The 15045-nt window shown below is 42.7% G+C and overlaps 1 protein-coding gene across 6 annotated transcripts in view; it reads right to left on the reverse strand.

The window, feature by feature from the left end:
- Positions 1-273: 273 nt before the first annotated feature.
- The window catches only part of NUP214 (nucleoporin 214), a 44152-nt gene continuing 29380 nt past the window's right edge, over positions 274-15045 (reverse strand). For 3 of the 6 annotated variants that reach the window (XM_068413989.1, XM_068413990.1, XM_068413985.1), the window contains 8 exons: positions 12197-13963; positions 10927-11000; positions 10251-10407; positions 8055-8204; positions 5654-5825; positions 2065-2207; positions 1185-1209; positions 274-490 (listed from right to left, as the gene is read on the reverse strand). In XM_068413989.1, the coding sequence (XP_068270090.1) occupies positions 457-490; positions 1185-1209; positions 2065-2207; positions 5654-5825; positions 8055-8204; positions 10251-10407; positions 10927-11000; positions 12197-13963 (2522 nt within the window). In that variant the 3' untranslated portion in view covers positions 274-456. The remainder of the gene's footprint in view (positions 491-1184; positions 1210-2064; positions 2208-5653; positions 5826-8054; positions 8205-10250; positions 10408-10926; positions 11001-12196; positions 13964-15045) is intronic. The other 3 variants (XM_068413991.1, XM_068413987.1, XM_068413988.1) reach the window with 3 other exon arrangements.

Below are 15045 nucleotides of genomic sequence, written 5' to 3' on the forward strand. Positions count from 1 at the left end.
GACATAAGCATGTGCCCCATCCTATACTTAAAATTAGCAGGGCAAACTTCAGCCCCTTCTTAAGGGCCTAGGATCATCTGTCATTGTCTTCAATGAAAAAATGTGCTGGTTTATATCAGGAACCAACTTTAGCTACTCCCTTGCCTAGGCAAGGTACGAACAACAGAAAGCAGATGATCAACAGAAAGCTAAGCCCAGTACGGGGCTGGTAACCACAGCATACATCTATTTCTTGTAGATCCAGGGAGATAAATCCTTCCAACACAAATAACATAAAGGCAGATAAAATAGTTTAATATAGAGCGAGAACAAGTGTTGCATAAAAATAAGCAAAATCTTTTCCTTAAAAAAAAAAAAAAAGGTCTTGAGAACTCGTATTTAAAAGAAAAGCTGTTTGGATATTGATCACGTAGGTGACTCATGAACGCAGGAGCTACAGGAGAGTTCGGGATGTTCTTAGCTTCTCCATCCACTAAATCCAGAGGAAGATCTGTGGAGCAAGGAAAAAAAAAAACCAAACACCACCACAGCAATGAGTGCTAGAGTCTCCCTCAGGCAGTATTAACTCAGCAGATCTCTCAAACAAACTTCCAGACTCCCTCGTATCAAAAGCTCATTATGAGACCAAATTGTTATTTCCAGCATCTTTTACCTGAGACTGCATCGACACATACTGACTAGATATAATTACGCTTATTCTAGAGCCTATCATCTGGAGATACACATACTTTCTCTACTTGACAGGGAAACAAAGTAAAAGAAACTTGCTAGAAGTAAGCCAGCAAGCCAAGGGCAGGGTGGATGACAGAGTAAACCTCAGATCTTAGTCCTGTTCTTTAACTGTAAATCAGCATCTCAGTTCAGCCAGAAAGGTACTGATTTATTCCTTGTTTCAACCTGACGAATGGAGAAGGTATTAGATTCACACACACAGCTTGAGCACACACAGCACGTGCCTGAGAGGTCAGAGAGACTGAAAATTCTCTCTTATATGAAAGATTAACCTCACTGGAAAGCACACATTCAGAGCCTGGACTTCGAGCTCTACGCAGTGCCACTAAAAAGGAAATCAGAACTAGTATGTTACTGCTACTTTCAAAGCTTGCTTTTGTAAACCATTTAACTCTCTTATTCTGGTTCTATTTGTATTTTTAATGAAAAGCTAGACACAAAATGGTACTTACGTGTTAGACGATCCAAATCCAAACCCTGAAAGAAATGCAAGATTAGAAAAATAATTGTTAAAAGGTAAAAAGAATGCATCAGATTTGTAGTAAATGTCCCCTCCCACACACAGACTGAAAAACATCTTTCCTGCCTTAGGCCAGGGAAAGAGTGATGGACAAACAATGAAAGTCAAATCTCCATCTAGAAGAAAAGTGACTTCCCTCAGTTCGTAAGAGGGCTTTGCTTTCACTGCTAATCAGCTAGGTCCATTCATTAGTATCAACTGCACACAATGTGCCTGGTTTATTCCCCTCTCCATGAAAATAGAGGGCTGCTTTCTGAAGATGGAGTTTGTGCTTAATGCAAGCCAGTGGTGACAGGCAGACCACCAATGAACGTACCCTCTCTCAAAGACCCTGTTCTCAGCCTCGTGTAAATCACTGCAGCTCCACTGAATTACATCACATAAAAATTTGGCTATTGGTGTTCCAGCTCAATTTTGCAGTGCAGAAGTCAAAAGAGTACTTTTGACTCTAAGTACTTACATACAGATACCAATGCATATGGTACTGAAGAGATATTATTTCTCAATATTTTCCTTTGAGTAGAAAGAAAACTCCACAAAAAGGAATGAAAGGCAATAATCTGATGAGGTATGCAGAAGAAGAGTGATTTATTGACATGCCACAGCAAATCAGTGATGGAATTAGGAGATAAAGTCTGAGAAGATGCCACACCCCACCCTGTAGCTCAGTTCTTCAGGTCATGGTGCCTTCCCTATAGCAGCACCAGAACCAGTCAAATTTTTGACAAGGGAGCTGAGGAGTCATGCCCAAGTTCCAGGGAAAACTGGAGACATGGGGCCTGTTAGATTCATTGTATTTTAGCTTCTCCTACCTCCTCCACCGGTCCCAAAAGCTGAGAATCCACTGCTCTGTGTGCCGAAACCGGTACCCTGTTGTGACAGTGATCCAAATGTCGGGGTATTTTGATTTGCCAGCGTGCCAAACGATGCTGTATTGTTACTGGTACCACCAAACCTGCAGTTTAAAGAGAAAATTTGTGTTTGCAAGCATCTTCTCACTTACACTGGAAGTTTGTTCCCATACCCACAATGAGAACAGTGCAATCCTTAAACAAGGATAAATCAAAAAAGTGAGACCACCCGATATGAGTAATTCTAATTTTTCATTCTGGAAACAGATTTCCTGGTTTCAGAAAGACTACTGTACATAAAGAAGTCTGTTCAGCCTAAATTCTTAATGTACATCAGACAGAAGGGCAAAAGTGTTCATGCTTACACAGGATACATTTTCAAGTACCTCGGAAATACCAACTCCAGCCATCAAACAGAATACATTAATTCACCCTGTGTGTAGTTTTCACCCTTTAAGCTCAGAAGTACAGCACTGTTTCATTTCACAAACAGGGCAGCAAACACAGAATTGGTATGAGCTGCTCATTGCCAGAGCACAAAGCAGAGCCCAGATACAGGACTCAGACTCCCAGCTTTCAGATGGTACCTTACCCACTGCCCATGGAACCCATCTACAGATTTCTCAATTCCTTTCTCTCCCCAGCCCATTCTGAACCACACACAGTTCCAGTGCTTTCCTGAAGATCTGCACCTACCTGGCACTTCTCCTCACCACCTTTGGATTACTTCCCTAATTGCTTTTGGGGGACTAAAATAAGAAACACTTTTTTATACGGAAATTGGTCTCCTTTCTCCACCCACTCTGTCCAACCAGGCACTGCAGAGCTATCAGCATGACACACTAATGAGACCACGACATGCATTATGGTTCTCTGCCCCCCACCACACATTCCACCCAGCTCAAAAAATGAGCTTCAAGTGTTTCTCTAACTTAAACTGGGCAAAATGCGAACACAAAATTTTCAAATGACAAGCTCTGCTAAAGCTCTGCGAGTGCACAACGCTACTGGTACTAACCCAGTGCCAGCCCTTCCCTGAGCTGGCCACGTCAAACGGCGTGGCAGCTTTGCAAGGCTGTGCCTCACACTAGCTCCTGTCATTTCTGACTTAAAATATGAACTGACAGCACGTTAACCCACCTCTCCATCCATGCAGATCTAGTAGACTTTGAAAAAAAAAAAAACCAACCCATCACACCACATCAACACATATCTCTCCAGATAAAAGACAAGCCTTGCAGCAGTGTGACAAACAATTCACCTGGTAAAGGACATCACCTCTCCTATGCCAGACACTGTCAACCACACACGCTACTTCCACAGACAGCATTAGATACAATGGGTAGTTCAGGGACTTTGCATCTTTGGCCCTGCTAACCATCCCCTGTGCCTCTGCTTTGGCTCTTGACCCATGTACCTCGCAGACAACTTCAGCTCAGAACCACAAATGTGGTTTTCCCAGCAAGGGCAGAAGAGGTTTTGTAGTTCTTTTAAAAAAGAAACAAGATGGGGTGATAAATTTGAGAAGAGGAGGTTTTTACAGTCCATCTCCTCAGGACTATGCCACTAAACACACAAATCATGTCTGCTTGGTGAAAGGAACCAGAGGTGAAAATAGTGACAAGGAAACTCGTGGCTCAAACTGCTTCTTTCAGTTGCAACTAGAAGAACACGCCTGTTGAAAAATGCTAAGCATTGGAGGAGCAGAGAAACTGCTTAAGCTATGGACAGGTTGTTTTTTTTTTTTTAAACATAAAAACAACATGAGATACAGCCATTGCCTGGTAACAATTTAATCTTGCCCAGATTTTCAGGTCTTTTGTAAAGCTCCTATACAAAACAGAATTCAGAGACACTCGAAGATAGTTTATGAAAGCAAAACACTATTTGCTCACCAACAGCCTGAACTGCAGACCCTGAAGCAGTACAGTGATTTCCGGTTTTGATACTTAAATCATTTATCAAATGATGCAGATTTTTCAGCATTGAAGCAGCAATGAATCACATGTATTCAACTTAGCAGGGTGTCCTCAGGAACTCGGAGCTAATACCGCACAATATACTGGCAAGTAACTTCTCTAGATTTGGGATTTTTAAAGTTTCACTTCAGAAGAAAGGCAGAAAGGAAGTCCTGCACAGCGCTACATTGTACTGCAGAATTAAACTATTGCTCAAAATTTTGTGGTGAGATTTGGAGTTCTATAAAGCTGCAAGGGAATTTTGTTTGATTAAGTTAAACAAAACTTTTTTTGAAGTTTTTAAAGTTTTTAAAATCAAAATCAAATTCCTCAGGCAACTCTGAAAATATCAGACTGAGTCTTCACCTTTCTAATAGAGAAGAAATCCTCAAAACTTCCCACAAGTTAAGCCACCGAATTATCTTCCTTGAGTCTGCAGGCTCCTTACGCAAGCCCTCTGTTTGCATCACTGCACTGCTTGTTCTGAATCCCATTTTATCTTTAAGCTTCCAACACTGTCACTGAGCACACCCCGTTTCAGTACAAAAACCTGCAGCACAATGGCTGAAAGTTGGAACTGAACAAAGTACCAGTTGAGTTGAAGCTAAGTCGTCCCTACAAGCGCATCCTCTTGGTGGGGATTTAATTAAGCTGCCTCTATTTTTACCCTTTCCAAAACGGCTCTTCAGTTTGCTGCACCAGAGGTCAGGACGTAGCAGAAGAACCTAGCTGAAGCCTCCCACAGCTCAGGGGTGCCCTGGCAGAGGAGTATCTGCCTAACTCACGGGGAATTAATAAGTTACACTTCTGGATGTTCTAATGTGCCTTACGTAAAGGCAGTTCCCCCTGAAACTAAAGACAAACACTTGCGAAATATGTAAACACTAAGATTGGGAAGACATCCAGTTTCCTCTTTTCGCTGGAAGTTTTTATTTTTTTAATTGGGTCTGTTTGGTCTGAATCTAATTGTAGGGCATGAAGGGGAGTTGCTTGCTGGTAGTGCAATGTTGAAAAGCACTTTTGCTGCCTATTGCAGAAGCTGCTTTTCAAGGTTTGAAATTCTGTATTTGCTGAATGAAACAAGGAATAAAGTGCTGTCTGCTCTGGTGCCAAGCACAGGCTCAAGGGGTAAAGAAACAGGTAAAAAACAATCAGTGTAGGATAAACACAAATCGCTCTGGGAGCTAGACAGTCACAAATAACGATAGTTATTATTTTCTTTGCTAGGCATAGTTTGTAGGCCTAGATTTGAACTCGTTAAGTGCACACACAGAAAATACTCCTGCATTCCCTTACACACTTGCAAGATGACTCACATTTTCCCTCCTCACCCCCCATCTCTAAAGCTAAAGATTCAACACGGTAGTTTCAGCATTAAAATGAGATCACACACATATTTCCTTTGGCGTTAAAGTCTTTGTTTTATGCCTTTTTTAAAAAAGAATTTTTTAAATAAACAAATCAAGGACACGTATAGCTCAGCAATCAATCACAGGATACATCCTTCACCTTAATGTAGAGGTAACTAAGTAGAAACTTTTTTGTCATGCAAGAATATTGCTTTCCCAAACCCTGGCCCCTGGGTGGCTTACCCAAATCCTCCAGCGCTGGCTGCTGCTGTACCCTCGCCGAACACTTTGCCTCCCGTTGAGCCCAGAGGGCTTGAAAAGGTTGGGGCTGAACCGAATGCTGGCACCCCTCCGAACCCAGGGGATCCCCCGAAAGTGGGAGGGCTGCCAAACACTGGAGCAGCACCGAAGCCACCTGAGCAAAACAGAGGCAAAAAAGGGACAAGAACATCACGTAAATAATGCAGAAAAACAAAAACTAGATTTCCAAGCAGACAATCTCAATCCCCAGAGCTGTACTGAAAGGTGGCAATTTGTGCTTACCCACCGTGAAGGAATCTCTACTTGCTTTATATAAAAATGCCCAGTTTCTTAATTGTGAGATAGCAAGCATACACAATAGCCAAGTTATAGTAAAAATACATACAACAGGTGACAGACTGATGCTTTTATTATTATAAAAAGACACATCCATCCTTCATCATAAAACTAGCACTTCTTACCAGAAAAAAAGCTCAGCTTATGTAGTCACTTTTAAGGTAAAGCTCTGCTCACCACCATTTAAACAAGTTACAATCCACACGAACTGCACAGAATAATGCAGAATGAAAAGTCTCCTGTAAAGGCCAGCTTCATGAATGTTTGCTGCTGTGGTTTGGTGGCAGTGTTTTACCCTGGCTTCTAATCTAAAGCTCTGGAAGGACATACAAGGGTCCTGAGGACAGAACTCCATGCATCAAGTGCTTAAACTGAAAGGACTACCTAATACAATGGGCAAGTCTTCCCCATCTCTTAAGATCAGAGAGTAGATAGCAAGCTTGTTTTTGAGTTGCTCCAGTGAGGCAAAAAGATTCAGGAGGTAGGGGATTATCTAATCCCGGTTTAAGTGGTGGAAACTAAGATGCAATGATTAAATGCCAGGTCAGTGGAACTGCATGATTCCTGCAGGGAATCAAGAACTGAACTCCGCTCTTGGCAATTTCTGTTTGGAGTTTAGCTGCCTTCTGCAGCTCTGGATGGACTTCTACCCAGATTATTTTATTCAATGTTCATCTGCTGATATTATTGGCCTGTTTCTAATTGACACTGTGGAACATGAAGGACACCTGCTCTTTTGTTTGACTAGAGCTGAGGACTGGGATACCACCACACATTTTAATACCCTGGGTGAAATTCCAGTCCATGTCAAGGTAACAGATACTGTTTGGCTGTAAACACAAAAGGTCTGGAAAAAATAAATGCTAGGCCTGAATTATTTAAACACGGATCAGATATCTTGTTACCTCTGTCTCTAGGAAGTTAGAGTATTTATTGCAGGGGCTGAAGCTTTGCTTAGCATACACTCTCTTTTGCAATGCATATTAACAAATAGTGGAGAAAGGAAAGTGAAACAAGCGAGTAGTGAAACCAGGACAAAGGGGGATTCAAATCAAGTAAATGCTTCCACTGCAGCTGGAAGAGAAAGACACACCATTCATTTCAATATTTAGCAAATATAACCAGAGGAGGGAAGGATCTGAAGGGCTCTGTGTGAGTGGATGTGCCTTCTGCAGAAACCTTTTGAAAATCCTATCTCAAGAAGAATTTTGAAACCAAAAAGCAAGAAGAGTCATTGGATGAATGAAAGAAGAACTTCCTTCAGTAATGCCCTTCCCTTCTAGCAAAAATAGCAGATGGGCAGTATGCCCGAGATAAGAAACTCAGTCCACGATCAAGCAGAACGCAATACTCGAGAGACACCTTACAAATGGCTGCTGGATCTGATATCATCATCATTATGCTCTCAGCCACTTCACTAACGTGACAGCACAGCTACTGTCAAAGCAGAGAGTGCTCCCTCTCACAGCACTGCTTGTCTGAAGGGAGTTCTCGAGCATCATTGTCCCAGGACAACTTCAAGGATGAACAAGCCTCCCCTGCTTCCCCCACAGATGAAACTTCAGTAGACACACTTGGAGCAGAGCACCTATCTCCATCCATGTTCACTGTAAGAACAGTCTGAGGATAGAGGAGAAAAGCTGTGCTCTGCCTGACCCTTTGGGCCTCCATTTTTGCCTCGTAATTAACAAAATGAACATTTTGCCATTCAGTTCTAATGAACATATCACAGTCACCACTACTTTTGTGGCTCTTTCTTTGGGCAGATGACAGTAAAAAGAAATAACTGCAATGGGAATTTCTGGAATGAACACCTGAAAATGTAGTTTACTGGATGCTTCTCTGCACAAGAGATTGTAAATCTCTGCCTTGAATCCACCAGCTAAAGTCCCATTCACTAAGCCATTAGTTACTTTTTATTTATTGCTCAAAGACAACTCCTGTACATGCATTGAGCCCAGGTTGTAGACATCTAAAGGGTAGAATACTCTACTAAGTATCTCACAGATAAGCGTGGGTATTCATAGTGGGTGGGTTAACAAAGTACCTGCTTTGGTTGGACTGGAGAACCCAAAGCCTTGAGACGCCACGCTTCCACCACCAGAGCTGAAAGTGCCCGCAGGCTTCTGCTCTCCAAAAGACGAGCTGCCAAATCCAAAGGTCTTTGCTCCGCTGTTTCCAAATAAGTTAGAAGAATCTGGGGAGATGAAGAATACTCATGAAGCTCATAACAGACAATATTCTACGTTACACTTCATTAACTGGATCAGAAGAAAGGGAAACCCCTTTTACTTCCCCAGCCCTCAAGCACAAAATGAACACATCGAAAACAGCACTCTGCAGAGAGAAGCTGAGTTTTCCCCTATTCCTACAGGGCTTTGTAGTTCCACCAAGCCATTCTGGATCTGACGGACCACTAACAACCCTTTATTGCTGTAATCTAGCAAATCACAGTGACGGATGATTTGTTTAGTTGCATCCTGCACCGCAGTCGCTAACAGACAATCCCTCAAGTGAGAAATCACAGTAGCTAGAATCAGTCTTTCTTGACAACACAAGTATCAGTCCACCACAAATTCAAGATTCTCAGCTATCCTGGCAATGGTCAGTATTTCTTAACATGCCTATCTGGCAGGACCTTAAAGTGGGAGCCAAACTTTTCCAGCCTTAGTGAGAACTGACTCAAGTGTTCATCTTTCACAAGGCTACACAGATTTTTAGCATCTAGTGGCAAGACACAGAATAACCAAAGCTTTTCTCTGGTGAACCATCTGTTTTATTTCATCACAAAACCTAGCACTGCAATAAAGGACTAAATTAGCAAGGTTAGAGAACTGACCTCAACCATTAATCCCAATGGATCATTAAAGATGTAATAAAATAAATGGATTTGCTCTCCCAAGACTTGAAGTGCTACTTCTAGCCACTTGAAGCTCATTCTACAGCCTTCCTTTGTTCCCCTATGGTCTTTGCCACTGCTTCCCCTTCTTTGTGCTTTCTACCTGCTGGACTCCACCCCTTCTGCTTTCCCCTTCTACCAAACCCAAGGCACACGAGAGGCAGGGAGAGCCTGTTAGTATTTCAAGCTAATTACTACAGCAGACAATGGCATACACACATCTCAGCTTAAATTTTCGAGTATTACCAAGACCTGTTAGCCTTGAAAACTCAAGACAAATAAAAATAAATCAAGAAAAATAAAAAAAAAAATCTTTACACTAATAGACAGTGATTGATTCTTGCCTTTACAGTTAATCCTTTATAGCTTCTAGAAAAAAATTTTAATAGTCCCTTAAAGTCCCTGGTGCAAAGGAACCTGCAGGTAGCTTTAATGGATTCTTAACTACTTCTCATGCCTCCTTTTGCTATGTTGGTTGGCTGGGCAAGAAGCAACATGTAGGAGAGTCGGTGTGGCACCTGAGGTGCAGATTGTTTTAGCTAAAACACACGTGTGGACTGATGCCTTTTAGTTGGTGCTGAGTCCCTCCTCCCAAAGAGGACTTTAACACAATTCCTATCATCTACCCAGCTTTCACGACACTTGTAAGAGATCTGTGAGACCCCCACCCTGTCTACCCGATCTGGATAAAAACTGATAAAAGGAACTCTGTAATACATCCCCAAACAAACCACTAAGCATATTTATTTTTGCTTTACTACATCCATGTGACTGAAAAAATTCACATCTCCTCCTAGACATGAAAAATGACTGAGAGCTCACCCATCTATTAGAGCAATTTTTGATAAAACATCTTGCATGTGCTGCACAAAGATAGCCATTTTTAGGACAAAGCTGAGGAAACTGCTATCCATCACATTCTTGTTAACTTGGTTTCTCTTGAGCATGGGATTCTTAACAATTTTTACAGTGTTAGGGCAGGTAAAAAATAATTAAAGCTTTCTAACTTCCAACCAAGTTAGAAGCAGAAATTCAGTGACAAGAATTTAGAGTATGCAATTTTAAAGAAGTGTTTGGCCAAGAATTCCCTACAGAATATAGATATTCTTCACACTTCTTGCATCTGCTTGTTTGTTTCAACAGCTTCCCTACTTGATTTCCATAAACCTAAAAGAAAAACTCCAGATTACACATCGTGCATACTCTCTGTCTCTGTTACCCCCTGGAAGCCTTTCACGTTAACACAGAATTTACTCAAAGATGACTAACGACAGAAAAGCAGATGGGATCACAAAAGCAGATAGAAATCATGGCACATTTTGTATTCTTGTTTTGTTCACTTACTCTGGGAAGCTGCAGATCCAAACCCTCCACTGGAGGAACTGAAGGGATTCTTATTGGCTGCATCCTGACTTGGCTTTCCTCCCAAACCACTGAAGAAGCCTCCACCTCTCCCACCACTTCCAGCTCCAAACAAGCCTCCACTGGAAGAAGATGGCTGCTAGAACACAGAAAGGACAAAAGAGGGATTTAAGCGAAGTCAAAGAGGCACATGCCCCCAAGGCTGATTTTTCTGTCTGGCCTATTCCTCTGGATGTACAAAGGGGCTGATGAACCCGCAAGCAATTACCTTCCAACACGTAATGCAATGAAATCTTATTTAAGTCTGTCTTAAACCTTGTCTATGGTACAGAATAGTGCCTTTGAAACTTGCCCTACACTGTCCACTTTCCACTTAGCATGAAATAAAGGCAGGTGACTCACTGCATCTCTATCTTATCTTGCATGTGATAAAATGTTTTTCCAAGGGGTATGGAGAGACAAACGTTCACGCAGATGCCGCTTTGGTGCCCCCTACAATAGCAAATATCTTTGGTGCAGACTGGAACACTTCTTACTGAGCGTGTCAAATTGTATCTTTTTCTTTTTTTTTCTAATATATCAGAAATAGGTAGGGAGCCCTGGACAAGTCCACTGTACATAACAGTCCCATATTTCTACAGAATCAATAAATACTTGCCTGGCCAAAGACAGTGCCTCCAGTATTAGCTGCTTGCCCAAACACAGAACCTGTGTTACTAGAACCAAAACCTGCTAAGAAAAGAAAGAAAAATAAACCACCAGAACTATTACTAGGGTATAAGACAATTCAGGAAGGTGACAATAGTCCAGACCAGGGAGAGGACAGGTCTTCCATGCCAAAATACAGGGATACAAATGATGTTACCAAACGTATCTAGGTTGGACAAATTTGAAGTATGGGCCAACACTCAAATAATAAATTCCACTGAAAGTTTATTTGCAAGTCATTATCCTTTTCTTTTCGGCCAACTTAAAAACAAACAGAAAATAAACAGGCTTCTCACTTGTGGGATTGTTGCTAACAATGTAAGAGAATTGGATTTCTGTTAACATTGCTATAATAACGCTGCAAGTCATGAACAAGCACTGTAGCATTCTGATTTCCCTTGTGTAAGGAGGATGTGAGCTTTGCTACCTAAAGATTCCCGTTAGAGATAATGAAAAGTTTTGATTAAAAGAAGAACTCCCCGTTCCATTTCCCAGTTCACTTAAATGTGCATTCTGTAATAAAACTCACATTTCTATAATTAGGAACACCTTTCTCAGAGTTTACTTCCCCCAATTTAACTATTCTCTGTTACTGTAGTTAAAATGAGCAAACAGTTTGCCTACAGTCCCATAATTTTTAATTAAGTGAGCCTAATTAGTTTTTCTTCCTTGGAAATCCATGTTCTCTATTATTACTATGTACTTTTCACTTTTCCCTGAGAGCTCTCTGAAGATGGTACAGACAGAGCTTTGGAAAAAACCCAACAATATATTGTAGCAATGCGGAGAACAAAAGGAGACTGACAAAGAAGGTTTGGTCCGTGCAAGTATTCAATTTAACTGTGTAGACAGGTAGCTGATGGCCATGTTACCCCTATGTTTAATTTTGAGATGTTTCCAAATGCAAAAGCGGATTTAACAGATTAGTTCCTTGCCAGCCCATCACTTTGAGGGCTTAAAATCCTTTTGCCATCCCAGATCATGGTACAGTACTATACCTGGCTATTCATCCACTGCTGCACATACTCAATGCAGCCCACTGAATGAAGTGCCGCATCTGTATTCACTGCCTGGACTATGGCCTCAGAGCTGCCTTGCCATTTCAGTGTAACAGTTTACAACAAAATACTAGTTTAAGATCTTTTACACTATGCTGAATCCAACCCACTTATTGTGCAACAGGCAGGACAATATCGCACCTCCTTGCAGTTTGCTCTTACCTGAAGCTTGGCAGAAGCTGAACCCAGCAGATGAGGTTGTAGTAGTAACAGCCGCAGCGCTACCAAAGACAGATCCTCCTTGCCCGAAGCCGGTGTTCTGCCCAAACACTGGAGGGCTGCTTTGTCCAAACAACCCACCTCCAGTGCTGGCAGATGGCTGTCCAAAGGAGAAGGAGCTGGCACTGTTGGTGCTAGCCGGTGCTCCAAAAACATTGCCGCTGCTTGAGGCTACTGCGGAAGCCGCTGGCTGGCCAAAGGCTGGCATTGTCCCAAACCCAGACTGGCTAAAAGTAAAACCACCTGAAGAACTGCTAGCTGGTTGCCCAAAGGTCGGTGCTTGTCCAAAGGCTGGCTGACCAAAGCCTCCAGTAGTGGTGGTGCCAAAAGCAGAAGTACCAAAACCTGAGCTGGCAGCCTGTGTGGTAGCGGTGGCAGTAGACAAGGTACTGGTGGTGAGTTGCCCGAATGGAGAGGATGCTGTGGTACCTGCTGGTAGTTGTCCAAATACAGGTGGTGTGGAAGGAGGGGCAGTTGTATCACTAGCAGGCTGGCTAAATGCTGAGCCAGAAGAGCTGGAACTCGGAGGCTGAGAGAACACCGAGGAGCTTGCAGAAGTGGGGGCAAACACAGAGGCACCAACAGTTGGGCTCTGAACACACGTAGTAATGTCAGAGGTAGCAGCCAACACACTTGTGGCTTCTGCAGGAGAGGCAATGTTTGTTGTAGAGGTTGTTGCTGAGACATTCTGATCTGGTGGGGCAGACGCAGAGACGGCGGGAGGCATCGGTGCCTTCAAATCACTTGTGGAGGCAAGAGTAGCGACTGCATCAGGAGGAGATGCTGCCGATGCGGTGCCAGAGCCCAAAGGGACGGTGTCCCCGGCTGTAGCTTGGGGTAAAGCAGATTCTTTAGCGGGCTCTGAAAGCTGTATCTGTGGCTGTAATGACTGAGTCATTGGAGGTGAAGATCCAGGTGCTACAGCTTCATTTTCAGACGGCTTTTCTGACACAGACAGTAATTTGGCATCCCCGGCACACTTATTAGAAGCTGCAGCAGGGACAGCAGTTTGTGATGAACTCAAGAAACTTCCAAATGAGAGGGATGTTGAGGCAGAGAGAGTAGAAGGGGTAGAGGTGGATGTGCTCATACTGCTTGCTTGCTGAATACCAAATGAAAAGGTGGGTTTGCTGCCACTAGAGCCTCCAAGATTAAATACCCCAGAAGACCCTGTGTTGGTTATCTGGACATTACCAAAGAGGTTGCCGGTGGCACTAGTGCTGATGGACGGGGATGCAGTGCCAGCTGACGTGACTGACGTTGAAGCAGCTTCTCCAGCTTTTCCTAATGAAAGGGGAGCACCAAAAGTAAATCCAGAAGGTACTGTAGATACTTTTGTTGACTGTGCTCCTGCAACACTGGTAGATGGTGCTTTAGTGGTGGTCTTGGCATTATCATCTACTTGACCAACGCGTAGTCCTGAGAAGCTTCCAAGAGTTTCACCAGCTAGACTGCTCTGAAACAAGTGATCTCCTGGTTTAGGTGGAGGGATATCCAACTTGCCAGGGGCTGTGGAGGGAGCAGAAGATGTTTTTGCAGCAGGTTTGTTTGACTGGGTGCCATCTGCTGAGGAGCTATTTCCTGCTAAGGCTCCTGGAGCACCTGCTGACTTGAGGGACCCAAAAGCAAAGGAGCTCTCAGGGACTACTCCAAATTTGGAACTCCCAGCAAGTGAAAATGAATCAGGTTGGGTGGACTCTTTAGCAGGGTCTGTCAGCGAGAGAGACAGAAGTTACAAATCCATTTACGGTATGCAAAGCTCATTTATCATTCTTACAATAACAGTATGCTTTAGTGCTTCACAGATTGTTAGAGACAGTGCTCTTGCCTCAAAGTATAAAGCCTCTGACCATCAGGTAACTGCCACTTCCATGTTCATTCAGGAGACAACAGTGACACCTGAAGCCGTTATGGACAGGGTTGCAGTGACAAACACTGTTACTTTCATGTCATAGCCTCCACTTAACCATCCTTCTCTTTGAGTACAGACAATTTTAGCCTTTGGCTCCTATCTCTTTTTCAACAGTTTGATAAAAACATAAAATACCTGGTTACTACAGACCATCTGCTTTAACACCATTTTCACCCCTTCTTACTTGGTTCAGCTAAACAACTCCTGACATTCAGCACAGAACTCTGTTTAAAGCAATGGCTCCGAACAGAGTTTGGGTTATTAAGAATACTTTCTGGTACTTGAAAAGTCTTCTACAGAATCAAATCTTTCTTTACAAATTCAGCTATTTACAGACCACCGATCAGTTTCTATACAGCCTGTTTTCAGCTTTGACTACAGAAAAGCTCTCAAATGTAATTGCCAAAACAGCTCCACTTATAAGATATACTGCTGTCCAACAGTGGGAAACTGCTGAAGTTTTAGGGGAGACTGGACTAGTTTTATTTGGTGTATTGCCATTTCACCTCCGAGTACCAAACATACACAAATTCTGACTCAAAGACTTTGCACTGGTGTTTGGACTATGGGTTGATTTGGACGAGGAACAGGAAATCTGCACGGAGATCAAGTAACAAAAAGCAAAAGCTTCTTAGCACAGCTGGTATTACCCTTGTTTTTTACCCTATATTAAGTATATTTAAGTATATTAGTAACTGACACTAAATAATGTAGCATTTGTTTCTTCCAGAGGCACTGAAATTCCTTCTGGTCGTCTTCCACCACCAGCTAACAGAGGCAAAGGTGCTCCTACCGTTCCACAGAGCAGCATGAGGTAACTGCCCTCACATAACACTGTGGTTTACAAGTCCGTTTCCTGCACTTCCCTCTCCTCCTTTAA

This window comes from Nyctibius grandis, chromosome 16 (assembly GCF_013368605.1).
Source record: "Nyctibius grandis isolate bNycGra1 chromosome 16, bNycGra1.pri, whole genome shotgun sequence".
In the NCBI taxonomy this organism is placed as follows: domain Eukaryota; kingdom Metazoa; phylum Chordata; class Aves; order Nyctibiiformes; family Nyctibiidae; genus Nyctibius; species Nyctibius grandis.